The sequence below is a fragment of the Pyxicephalus adspersus genome, chromosome 2 (assembly GCF_032062135.1).
Source record: "Pyxicephalus adspersus chromosome 2, UCB_Pads_2.0, whole genome shotgun sequence".
In the NCBI taxonomy this organism is placed as follows: Eukaryota; Metazoa; Chordata; class Amphibia; order Anura; family Pyxicephalidae; genus Pyxicephalus; species Pyxicephalus adspersus.
Window position 1 is genome coordinate 81,119,597 of NC_092859.1, and position 13,314 is coordinate 81,132,910.

The following is a 13,314-nucleotide window of genomic DNA, read 5'->3' on the forward strand; positions in this document are numbered from 1 at the left end:
GTGTACGGCCTAATACGGTGGTTTCTCTGGCCCTTTGGGTGTTCCGCGGTTTTGGCCGGTGCCATTCCGAGCAGGGTCAGGGGAAGGTCCCATCTGGGGGGGCACTGGCAAAAGCCTCAAAACATGTCCTGGCTTGTGGAGGTGGGTGGGCTGTGCCCCTGCACACAACCCGCCCACTCCCCCACCCTCAGCTTGCGATGGGAGAGTGGGTGGGCTGTCACTGTACATAACCCGCCCACTTTCCCATTACAAGCTCAGATCTGCGATTGAGTGGGCGGGGTTATGAATCATTACATCATGTTTAGTGGCGTCATGATGAAAAATCCCCGCCCACTCTCCCATCGGCCTGCTGATTTGAGTCCTCTTTCAAATTGTAATATGTGGCACCTGACTGAAACTTTGCCCACCCCTGGTTTAGTTATACTTTAAGGATAATAACTGTATGTTCCTAGTAGCAACTGCTGACAATAGTAAAAACATAATCTGTTTATTTTTAGTACTGCATAACATTTTCATGTAAATATATTTCTGAAATCAAATATCTAGTATATATGGCCCAGGGAGAATGGATTTTGCATTTCTAAAAGATACTGGGTCCGCTTCCTCTCATAAAGAGCCCCTGTTCCACAAGCACTTTATGTGAATACAAGCCTTATGATGTACATTCCTGACTGATTTCATTTTCCACCAAAGTAATTAAGAATCATTTTTAACAAGAAGTTCATTGTAATGTCTAGATTGCAGACAAGAAAATAATGGGGAAGACGATACAATCCCACTTTGGAAAAACACTACATGCATCCGGGATCTTTGACAAAAAAAATCCGACGTCCTAGACTTGGAGCCGAAAGTCTTTGCAGATTTAAGGTGACAATATTGGAAATCACATTTAGTAGCCACTACAGTCTTCTAATTTGTATTGAGTTACTATGAATGAGCCAAGATTCTCTTTGCTCGAGAAGTCGCTGTTTTATGTAGCCTGAAATTGTCATTGTTTTCAAACTCCGTCTACTGCCACATACATTTTCTTAAAGAAAATATACAATAAAACAAAATATTCATTATCCAGCGTTTAGTGTGTATGTTTATATAACTGGGTGTCATTTTATGGATGTAATGCCCACACACTGCACAGTTTGCACTTGTATTAGTATTACACAGGAAAATCTAAAATAAAAACTGATAACGTGTAATTAACTTTATGTAGTGCCCTCTTTTATTGTCAATCATTTTAAGGGCCTTTCAACTGCTCCCATCCAACTGAATGGAGCTCTTGGAAACCATTGTGTATATGCATTTTCATTTGCATCCAGTTGCAGTCGGGTGCTGTGCAGTTTCTGAAATGAACAAGTTGCCTCTGGAACTGCAGTTGCTTCTCCACCGCTAGAAGAACCACATCTCTACCTCAACCAACTCACTCATCCACATGACAAAGTTGAACAGTGATGGCTGAGAGAGGTTAATGGCTGTAGTTTTCAACCGTGAATCTGAACAGGATCCATAGGTCTATTTTGTTTTTATTGCGTCCATTTGTCCCATTGTGAATCTGTTGGCCTTAAACAGATCGTTGTTGGGTGTGCATGTGAAATCCAACTGCCATTATGTGCAAGAACATACTATAAATGAAAATTAGGTGGCACATATTTATGTTTAAGGCCATGAAGCAGGGTGGGCAAGGTGTTCTACGATTTCTTTGGTGGCATCTTGGGTGGCGAGTAAAGTGCCCCATAGACATCGGATTGTTGCCATCCAATCTCTTGGTACCTATTGGTACCTCTCTTGGTACCTATAGAGTAAATTAGTCATTGGAAAACAATGAGGTTGTCACCACTACCTCTTTTTTTAAAACGTTACTGGCTGTTGTGCAGGCGCACTGGTTTCAACTTCACGACTTAAAAATGTGGAGAGTCTGCATGAATCTAGACGTTCTTATTGGCATATTTATCAGTACCTCAAAATGTTAAATTATGATGATTAACGTGACAGTCAGTCACTGGACAATTTAAGAAAACACAACCTGCGTGTTTTCCTTGTGGCCATTTTTGTTTAGGCTGCTGAACATCATTATGAACAGTCAGACAGTGTCTGCATTCTGAGCAGCCTCATCGCTTTTATGTGTAGACATTGTCCTGTGGTGTCAGTTGTGGCCTGCACACAATATACATATTCATATGTAATCCATCTTCTTTTGCCGAATGGCTATTTTTTTCAGTAAACCATGGTTTTCAAGTTCTCTTAAGATGAAAATGTCATTTCTGACTGAGGAAATGGAAGTAATTATCTGAGAAAACTGAGAGATTGAAAACTTTGTTTTGTAGTGTGTATGCATTCTGGCCCTTTTTTGCACCAAATATTGAAAACTCTAGTAAGGTACATAAAGGGGTAACAGATCATATAATCATCTGCGATATATCATTAAGCCAATTATTGTAACAATGTTTTGACCTGTCTGCACCTGTCCAATAAGCATCTGTGGGTATGTATGTGCTCTTGAATTGAAAATTATTACTATCTCAGGATTAAGGTATTTGGCTACAGACATTTTTTTATAATGTCATATGAGATTACGATTGACTGTCAATCGGAGAAATGAGGGAAAGTTGTATCATAGAAATCAGACCGTTGGTGGTATGCCGGGAGAGCAGAGCGTCCACAGCCAGCCAAGAAGGGGGCAATCAATCGCAATCTCATATGACATCATAAAAATAGAAATATCAATACCAAAGCTGTCACAATACCTATAAGGCATCAAGCAATAATTGATAAACTGATATTATCTAGGATTGTGACTGTCTGTGAACTATATGTTCCATAGAAAGACCGGGGTTCCCTATGGTGAAACCTATACCAACACATACCTACCTTATCACAATATGTACACTATGGCCGTTTATGATTAAATCTTCTGGTATCAGAACCCCGACAATCACACAAAGGTAGCCAACCTTCAACAAAGTTGGACAACCCAAACTTGATCATTGGTGTCACCTTTGTTTTTTTGTAAACCTGAAATTGTAGTTATCCAAGTCTCCATATCCCTTGAGGAAGCCACTTTGGATGAAATGCGTCGGGTCGAGACTTTATTCTGATCTGGTCTATTTTTGAAATGCATGTGACACTTCTCGATTTTGCCAATTGATGAACTGGTGATCATGATCAAGTACCAAAACCTTTTGCCTATGTTTGAGGTCAGTTGAATATGTTATGTATATTTTTGTCTCACTTTAAAATGGTTATCGTTTATGAAGCTAATAATAAAATCCAATTTTTAACCGAAATATTTCAAGTGGCACATTAAAAGCCTCCCTTTTTTCTTCCTTCCCCCTCCTTGTTTCCTTCTTCTTTCTGTGTAAGTCTTTCATTATATTGATTTTGTTTTAACTTTGTTTAAACTAAAGCATAAACATAATTCTTGACAAATTGAGGTACTTTAACATTTAAAAGAAATAAAATTGATTCTAAAATGATTGCAGAAAGATTCTAGAAATGGAGAAACTTCTGAAGCTAACTTAAGAATGATGGTAATTTGTTTAGTCTTACTCATTTGTTCTTTTGTTTTTGTGAACCTGTACTGTGCATGCTTTCTGTATCCTTTTTAAAGATTGTTCATCTAATGGCTCTTTTATCTTTTGGTTTCAGGGCAAGAACTTGTCCTTCGTTCTTAGCATTGGCCTTTTGGTCGCCTGGGGAGCTGTATTGCTGGGTGTGCGCTTTTACTGGATGGGAAACATGCCACCAAGTTTCTCGAACTCTGACAACCCAGCTGCGGACTGTGAAAATCTGCTCACACGTACTCTGACCTTCCTATACTTGCCAACTAAGAACCTGTGGCTGCTTTTTTGCCCTGACACACTCAGCTTTGATTGGTCAATGGATGCTGTGCCTCTTATTAAATCGCTCATTGACTGGAGGAATATACACACTGTGGCCTTTTACATTTTACTCTTCCTCCTTGCCTACACAAGTCTCAAGAGCTCGGGTATAAAAAGAGAATGCAATGGGAAAGTGTTCATGAATGGCAAGCAGAATACTAATGGCCATAGCTGTCACTCAGATTTAGAATACAAAACAACAGAGCACAGGACTAGCATTGTCTCAAAACTTGAAAATGGTGTAAAAAACCATATCAACCATTTGCAACTTCCGTCTACAGAAAACATAGTTGTTTTAGCTTTATCACTATTGATAGTTCCCTTTGTGCCCGCTAGTAATCTATTTTTCTACGTTGGCTTTGTTATTGCAGAGCGTGTACTCTATATTCCCAGTATGGGATTCTGTTTACTAATAACTATGGGGGCCAGAGCTCTTTATATAAAGGCCCAAAAAAACTTTCTCAAAAGCCTCGTATTTTATGCCGCTGCTTCATTAATTGTTTTTTATGGACTGAAAACTGTTGTTAGAAATGGAGATTGGAAGAATGAAGAAATGCTTTATAGATCAGGAATACAAGTAAATCCAGCTAAAGGTAACACTCATTCTTTTCTGGTTTTGTTGAATTATTTTTTTTCTGTGTAGTCTGTTAGAAAACGTTTTACCTTTTTTGCCTTTTGACATTTTGTTTTTCTGAACGTGTTTGGAAATGATAAGTTTAGAAGATCTGTTTCTATAATGTGCTGTGATTTTTTTTTTTTTTTTTTTCTGTTGAGTAACATATTGTTTGTCTTTGTAGCCTCATTTAGTTTAATTAAATAACAAAAAAGTGGCTAATTGAATGCCTGTTTATATAGCTTTTCACACCGTTCTGTACATACAGTTGGAGGGTAAAATGTAAACCTGCGTACACACGTGCAATTTTTGTCGTTGGAAAGGATCTTTCATGATCCTTTCCAACGACAAAGGACTGCACGATGCATGAACGGTGCTGTACATACAGCACTGTTCTGCTCTATGGAGAGGGGAGGGGGAGAGCGACGGAGCGGCACCCTGCTGCGCACTCTCCCCCCTCACTTGCATTAGGATCGCTCGTCATTCATCATTCGTGGATCCGCCAGGACGGATCCACGGACGATGAACGACGCCTACTCTACACACGCCAGATTCTCGCCCGATATCTGGCCGATTATAGGGCGAGAAAAAATACGCAGCTTAAGTGTTTAAAAGTGCCATTTTTATGCAATACACATATTTTTAATATTTGTCAGGCAAAAATTTGGCAGCTGCAATTTTTTTAATTTGTGATCATTTTGTGTTGGTGTAGTTCTAGGGCTGTGATCCTTAGCATTGTACCTAAAACATGGCAGGGAGATGGCTTCTTGTAGAAGTAGTTAACATAAGTAAAAAGAGCTGAAGCTTTCAGTATGGTAAAGGCTGCTATCTTTGGAGGAGGTACATAGAAGGGTTCATCTATGGGATACAAAAATGGAGGTGATGGGAGCCAATGTTAAGATTAATGTGGGAAAAAAATGTGGAAGCTACTACTGCCATGTTGCCATCTCATAGTGGACATCCCATAGTGCCATTCCCAAATGCCACAGGTCATATTTTTTCATTTTCATATTCTCTCTTTTCCTAAGCCTCACTAATTGCCATTTGTTCCATACAGCTAAAAAAAGGGGCTTAAATGAGGGAGTATATATCTTAAAAAAAGCATGGTATACTTTCAAAACGATGTGTAGTGTATTTTTATCTGCACATTTTAATGATTTTTTATGACAACCATAAACTTATCCTAAAGGTGATGGGCAAACAATATATTCTTTTGAATATTCTGCTTGATAGGAGGTCTGGGGTTTATTAAAACTCAGCTTCTTCTTTTGCAAGGAAAGAAGCAATGTTTTATATTAGCCACCAGATGAATTCTGCATGGCATTAAAAGGAGATCCTTACAAGAACATCAATGCTTTACAGTTCTTGAAAGTTAAATATGTTTCCACTAACTGGAGTTGTGCACTTTTGAAGGACCAGTTCAAGAAGGAATATCATGGTACATTTTCAGTTTATACAGGTTTTGAGTTGTTTACTGAAATGTATTTTTGAGGGTTTTTTATTTATTTATTGATTTATTTTGATGTAATTATGGTTAGCATATTAAGTGTTCACATTAGCTTGTTAACTTAAGTTAGCAAATATGTTCTATTGTGTGTTCATCTTGACTTTCTATTCTCTCTCTAGTCTTTTTATTTATTCTAGTCTTTTTTGTAATGGTTATTTCATCAGTTACTCATAGTATTTCACAGTATATCTTTTACTTGACCCAAAATCATTTTAACTTCTGTTTAGGAGAGTCCTTTTCTTTACACAATGCCAAATCTGAACCATCGGCTTGCAACATGAGAGAGACAAAGAAAAAGATTTAAAACAGTCTAAAATATAGCAGAAAATAAAATATCAGACTGAACAAAGTATGATCACATTCAGCTTTGCTTGTGCATTATTTTTATAAAATATTTCAGGATATTTGTATAAAGTTCAGTGGTCTTATAATTCATCTATTGGCTTTTTACATTATTATAGTCTCTAAATTCCTTGGATGAATCCTGACATGTTTACAAGATCTAGTAGTACATTATTCATACCAAACATCTGGTGAAATTGTACATTTTTTAAATTAATATCTAAAATACATTTTGCATTTATTGTACAGTTTTACATCCGCATAATGTAACTGTTGATTAATGCAGCTACTTAACATATTGTTTGGTGTTTTTAGTGAACTGTGTCATACATATGTGAAACTCTCAAGGTGAAACCTCTTTAATACTTCTAGAATTAATGTTTACTACAGCGGCTGTTTACTCTTTACACCATGGTAAAAGGTGATAATGATAAAATTAAATGTTGCTTTTTCCCCTAAACACTGTATATATAAAACGGGATGTGCTAATCCTAACAATACAAATTGCTAAATGATTTAAACAAGCTAAGCACCTAATGTACCCCTGATGATATTTCATCATTGACCTAGTGCTATATAATATGTAACATTGATCTAAATATTTGTGGATCTTTGGGGTTCTGTGTTTTGCAACCCCTTTAATTTCTTAGGTTTATGTATAGCCAAAAGCTTTTTTCCTTTGAAACCCATTTGGGAGATTTCACTTTACATACAGTCCAATGGATCCCTTTTTAGACAGTTTCCACCAGAACAGATGTCCAAATTGGGAGATTTACACCCAGCTCTTGTTTTACATCTCTTGGTTTTCCTGTTTTTGTCCGAGTGTGAATCTCCCAGCGTGAAAACTATTTGACACATGGTCTAACTTCGCTTTATGCAAAATAATTAACAAAAAAGTTTTACTTAAAATAATAGAGAAATATGGAAACTGTAATTACAGGCATAATTCTGAAAATGTTGGTTGCTTGACTGTCTATATACAGTACATGCACCAGATGAACAGAGAAGTTAGCAACGATTGTTTCCTTTATCCCAAGTTAGTTCTAAAGCTGTTGAATAAAAATTATTTTTTAAGAGAAAGGTCTGCAGTGACTATCTCCATTTTTTTTAGCCGTGATTTCCTTTCCTACCAAGTCTGCATCAGTTCTGTTTTTTTTATTCTGGTTTAGGGGTAAGCTAAGCATACATTTGCTTCTATCCTATTTAATGGACTTAGTCACCCAAATACGGCAGTTCAGCAAGTAAGATATTAGTCTGCCAAAATTGTAACCAACTCGTATCAGAGAGTGTCATCTCCTTCCACCGTTCTGTAGGCGGTGTAATGAAATATTGCAGGGTCACTGCATATGGCACATTATCATTGTTCCTTGTACTGTTTTCACTGAACCTGTTCCAAAGGCAGCAAAATAAATTGTAAGTAAAATTATATTCAAGTCCCTCACACCAATTCCAGCATCCACAGTTAATTAATAGAGAAAAAAACACTCTGATCAGATATTTCATGCCAACAGCCTCAAATCTGCAGCACTTCCAGCTTGTTTGCATCCTTTGTTTCTTATCAAGCTCAGCATGCTAATGGGGCAGCCCCGTTATCTGTCCATGAGATAATGTACTTACAGCCCATGGAATATATTCAGAACACAAGTGTTCTCTTTTTGTTTGAATGAAAAAAACATATCAAGAATTAATATGAGCAATGAGCGGACACCAGGCCTGGAGCTGTTGGAACAGACGTGTGATCCGAAGTCTGCTTTTTATATATTAATTCTAGATGTTGGGGTGGGGAGCACATGGGACCAATAGTTAAATTCCACACTACATTATAGATTTTATATAAAAGAAAATGTTAGGTTGCATGTACAATATATATGCAGCTGAGACTATATTTTTTATCTTTACTTATCTCACATTTTTATTACAGTTGTTTTTTGTTAGTGTTGCTGATACCAAGTTTTTATATAAAAGCAATGTTTCAGGTCAAGTTGGCTTTTGGCATCTGCAGAACTGGAATCTTGCATAAATCCCAGGCAAATATGTAGTTTCAAGCCAGAGACCTTAAAAGTATCCGGAAATCCCAATTTGTAAGTCTGCTGGATGTTGCTTGAAATACCTGGGAAATCATTTAGCGAAAGTTCATGTGTACTCTGTTTTTCCTGGCAAAAACCTTTGTTAGATGTGAATGAAAATAAGGTATTGCATGCAGTCATACGATGTATTGTGACACTACATTTTTTATCATAGTTTAAATAAAACTACTAGAGGCACAATAAACAGAAATGTGTTTAGTTAAAACATCCTGGTCTATTTTTGTATAGAGATCAAATCCTGTTCTTTATAGAAAAGTTTTTAAAGCCTGGACTTTTATTTATTAATAGGCATGTAGATTATTTACTGTTAGTTTTCGCTATAATATGGAAGGTTTAAAACCCTTTCAGATTATATCTTGCTGTCTCTGTTTTTTTTTCCTGTCCCAGAGACACAATGAGCAGTTTTATCAGACAATTAAGCTTGGGACAACTGTTCCTATTGGCCTTCTCCTCTTATGGAGATATTAATAAATTTTTTCTTCCACATTTTTTTTACTGACAGTTCTTGCCATTTCAAATAGAGGGGTTATTCTCTCCAATATGGACACAGACAACCAAAAATTACATGGGTCTAACTCCCCATTCTATCCAAAACTAGAAAAAAAATTTAAGGATCAACAAAATATACATTTTAGTTCTGTGCTTTTGGAGTAGTTATTATTGGAGTGTCGGTGTCTGTACTGTAACTGCAGACCAGGACTAATTTAAGAAAGCATCTGCTCACAGTATTTAGTAATCATTTCTGAAATGTACTTCAGTCTTGTAATACTTGAGCTCAACCAACCCCTGCACATTTCCCCAAACTTTTAAAACCAAAGCATCATGGAAATCAGCCTTGCCTGCATCCCCTGTAAAAGGTCCAGAACTCCTTATATTACCAGAAAGAGTACACTTTTGTTGCTTTTATGCCCGCATTAGGACATTTCTCCTTTATTTTTGAAGGATTTTCTAATCATTAGTTAAGTCTTCCTTAGTTATGTATTACAGCAAGATTTTTGTTACAGCTTTTGTGAAATAAACAGGCTTTAATTGCTTAATGCCTGTCAGCTGGAAATTGGATTAAAAGTTTAATTTAAAATGATGAAATAGGATCCATGACAGTGAAACACCTGAAATCAGTTTGATGAGCTGCAAAAATGATTGTAATGAATCTTAGGGAAAAGGTGAAATTTTAGCACCTATTTAAAGAGTGAATAAATGTGAGTTAGATAATGTTTTATTTATTTGATGATTAGTTGTTTTTAGCATCTTTGATCTAATCCTCTTTTAGCATCTGTGGCCTTTTCCTCCTTGTTACATTACAAATTGTTGACCTTTTAATGGTTTATAATAAAATATTTATTGTTCAATAGAGGAACAGCTCATAAGTAAGACAAGTAGCTTAGTAGTTTATGCAATCAATTTCAAGGTTTTTGGGAAATTGAGTATACACAACACTAACCTCCCTTCCACAAAGCTTCTGGCTTGATGGTTCCAATAAGCAATTTCTAAACTAGGTTTGTATAGTTTAAGCCAGTATGTTGAGGTGTAGGTTGATGTTTCTCAGTCAGGGAAGTCAAAGGTTGCTGGGGGTTCCTTCGGCCAATTGTGCCTTATAGGTCTTTTAAATTAAATGATACCAATGCTCTTTTTAGCTATCTGAAAGTGTGATATTCTTCCCAATATAATAATGTAATAGGCAATACAATAATGTAATAGGCATTCTTTCCACTAACCACCATGGTAATGTAGTTTGATGTGCAAATATAGCAGAGGTTCACTGAAGACATGAAAATGATTTCAAGGGTTCCCCTAGATTAAAAAGGTTGAGTGAGTCTGGTGTAAAAGAAACCAACACCTACTTGCACTGCACTGGCTTGTTGTAAGATGTTGTAACACGATGTTATGGACTTTCCCCATGTGAAAGCTCTAGTATTTGGCCCATCATTGTCACATTAAGTTAGGCAATTTTTAGCCCTGCATATGCAAATTATAGGTTTTACATTAAAGTGAAATTGTTGCAAGGCAATAGACATTCAAATATATACATATATTTACCAATCAAATGTCCTGTTAAATGTGATTTAAGTAATCCCCCACTGATTTCTGTAGCTTCAGACACTGTGAATCAATTCATTCTCCTTCCTCCCAGCAATGAGTTGGCAGCCTTTCAGCTTTATTATCTGCAATGTACACACAGAACAGAGCAGATACTCTGGAAGGGATAGGGGCTGGGTGAGCTTTTAAGGCACGTTCGGTGGACCACATTGGAGTCCAAAGTCCACAAAGTTTACGTTTTGTGGATTTTATGTTTGTTTTTCGCTATTACATTTTTGGCATTTATTAGCCATATACTTTGGGAGATGTTATCCTTATGTTTTTTTTTTTTTTGTAGAGTTTGCATTTTATAATCAGCAAAGTCTGCAGTTTAGTGAGAGAGATTTAGTAATTTAATATTTTGCAGAAATTAACCAAGTGCATGAAGCATTCTTTGACACTTTCAAAGATCAGTTTTACTATTACTGTTGGTCTAGGTAAACTCTTCCTAATTGACTCATGAGGCAGTCTTATCTCTAAAAGCCTCCAAATGTTCTACTGTCATTCGTCTTTTTCACCTAGTTGCCTTGCTTGCTAAACCTTAACCCTGGATACCTATGCCTTATACCTAATAATAAAGAACTGAAGAGGCATTGCTTTAAATACAAGATTTTTACTTGATACTACTTAGTTTGCTAAAGCACTTACTAACACAGCTACTGACTGGAGGTATTAAACTTAAATGCATTACTTTTTTGCTAGTCAGCTTTTTCTGTTTGCCTTTATTCCTCTCTGGCCGGCGTTTCCAATGTTGTGCCGTAATTGGCTTTACATGGCAGTGGTAGGCCGTCTACTGTTGACTGCTATGCTCCCTACTAATCTTAATTAGAGACAGGAAATGGGGTGTGTAAGTTGCACTGTCAGCTGTGAAAATACTTTGCAGTTCAGTATGTATTTGGAAGTAATAACTGTAATGCCTAGTAACACTTTTCTCTGTTAAGTAGCTGAAGAAGGATTAATGTAAAATATATTCTTTGTACATAATATTTTATAGTGACTTTTAACCTGAGAAATCAAGTATAGAAAAAAGTCCTTTATCAGGTTAGAGTGCTTATGGAGATAAAAAAAAATGTATGCACTAGTAGCACTCATCGCCGCCAGCTGTCAAATGTGCAAACATGCTGCCTGCCTTTTGAACAGTCCCTTTATAATGTGTGGTCCCACTAGACTGGGTATACTTTGGGCCGCTTAAGACTAATTCACACTGGCACTGAGGTTATGGGGCGTTCCTTACACCTGAAAATGCTGCCGCATAGAGAAACGCTACATGTAGTGTCTCCCTGCTGCAAGCCCCATTAAGAATGAATATGGCTTACAGTGAGCATTACTATTACTGCTCATTTTCGCCAGCTGTCATTTGCACACTCATTCTTTTTGAACAAGTGATCCAACGGCTGACGAGGTTCCAGCCCTGGGGAGGCACACAAAACTGCACTTTGAAGAGGGCAGGTGTAAATCTTTTGTTATTTGTATATATCCGTAGTATTGCAAAGATTTTGTTCTGTCGGATTGTACTATAACTGGCCAGTTTGAATGCAGAAATGAAGATGATTGCTATGTTTTTTTACAGTTTAGTGTTAGGAGTAAGAATAGCAATGGTCATACACTGGTTGTTGTCCATTTCATCCTGGAATAACTTCTGTGCACCCACTGACCAGACTGATAAATCAGAAACCTGCTCCAACAGACCAATAGTTTGTTTTAACAGGCAAGAGCTGGTTTCCAGTAGATGGTGGGATAAGTGTTTTGGCCAAAACTGATTGGGCCCTTTGATTGGGTACAGAACTGGCATTCCTGATCAATGTTTGATTGACATATCAATCAAATATAAAAATTTTTTTTATTAATTTTTTTTTGTATTGAATTTAAAGTCTGACTATTGAAAACATTGACTAGTGCATGGCCACCTTAAAAAAGCTTTGTTGTAATTTGTTATAATGCTAGTTTATAATTTTAGTTCCTTTTCTCAAAGTGAGTAAAAAAAAAAGCCCATTTTGTTCTGTGCAGTTAATTAGCTGAAAATGAATTATAGTGAACTGCTGCTAAAACAATGACAACCCAAAGAGGGTCATCTATAGGCTCAGCTTTGTGTTGCTGCTATTCTTCCAAGAAGGTCCGTGTATAATTATTGTTGTTTTCTCAGCCATGTCAATCTTCCTTCATGCCTTTGTTTCAGAAGTAATTTAATGGGATCCAGATGCAAGTCTGATCTGCATAACTAAATACATTTTTTTTTATTGCTCAACATTTGAATATTTAAACATTTTTCCCAGTGCAAGTTTCCATGATCATGGCCAAAAAACGGTGTACGACAATTGAATTAATCAGATATCTTGAGTTCGACTCCTTGAATGTATAAATGCCTCAAGGCAGGTTGTGTCACCACCCACTCAAATCTCTTTTTAGATGATACTCTATTTAATAGAAGAGCAAGTAAAGTGAAGTGTTGGTAATACCTCCGTGCTTTCAGAGCCCGCATTGCGTTTCTAATGAAAACCAGAAGCTTTCATTCAGTTTTCAGGCTAGCTATGTCCCAAACTAATTTGCATTTCCTTTGTGCAGTAAAATTTTAGTATTTTCCATTACAGATACTGCAAGGCAGATATGGATATAGAACAAAACTGTATTGTTTATTCCTTTGATGAGACACAGTACAGGATTGTGTTTACTCAAGGGGGTCATGTAATATGTTTATAAAGAAAAATTGTACTTTTTAATCTTGCAGAATTTGCCAAACACCAAGTGCAAAGGCTTGTTGTATCTTACAGCCGAAAACCAGAATTATTTTTGCTGAAGACATAATACTGTGGGGTATAT

The 13,314-nt window shown here is 36.7% G+C and overlaps 1 protein-coding gene across 1 annotated transcript in view; it reads left to right on the forward strand.

Moving 5' to 3' along the window:
- The window catches only part of TMTC2 (transmembrane O-mannosyltransferase targeting cadherins 2), a 117,913-nt gene that overhangs the window by 74,040 nt on the left and 30,559 nt on the right, over positions 1–13,314 (forward strand). The window contains exon 3 of the mRNA XM_072401217.1: positions 3,640–4,465. Within this exon, the coding sequence (XP_072257318.1) occupies positions 3,640–4,465 (826 nt within the window). The remainder of the gene's footprint in view (positions 1–3,639; positions 4,466–13,314) is intronic.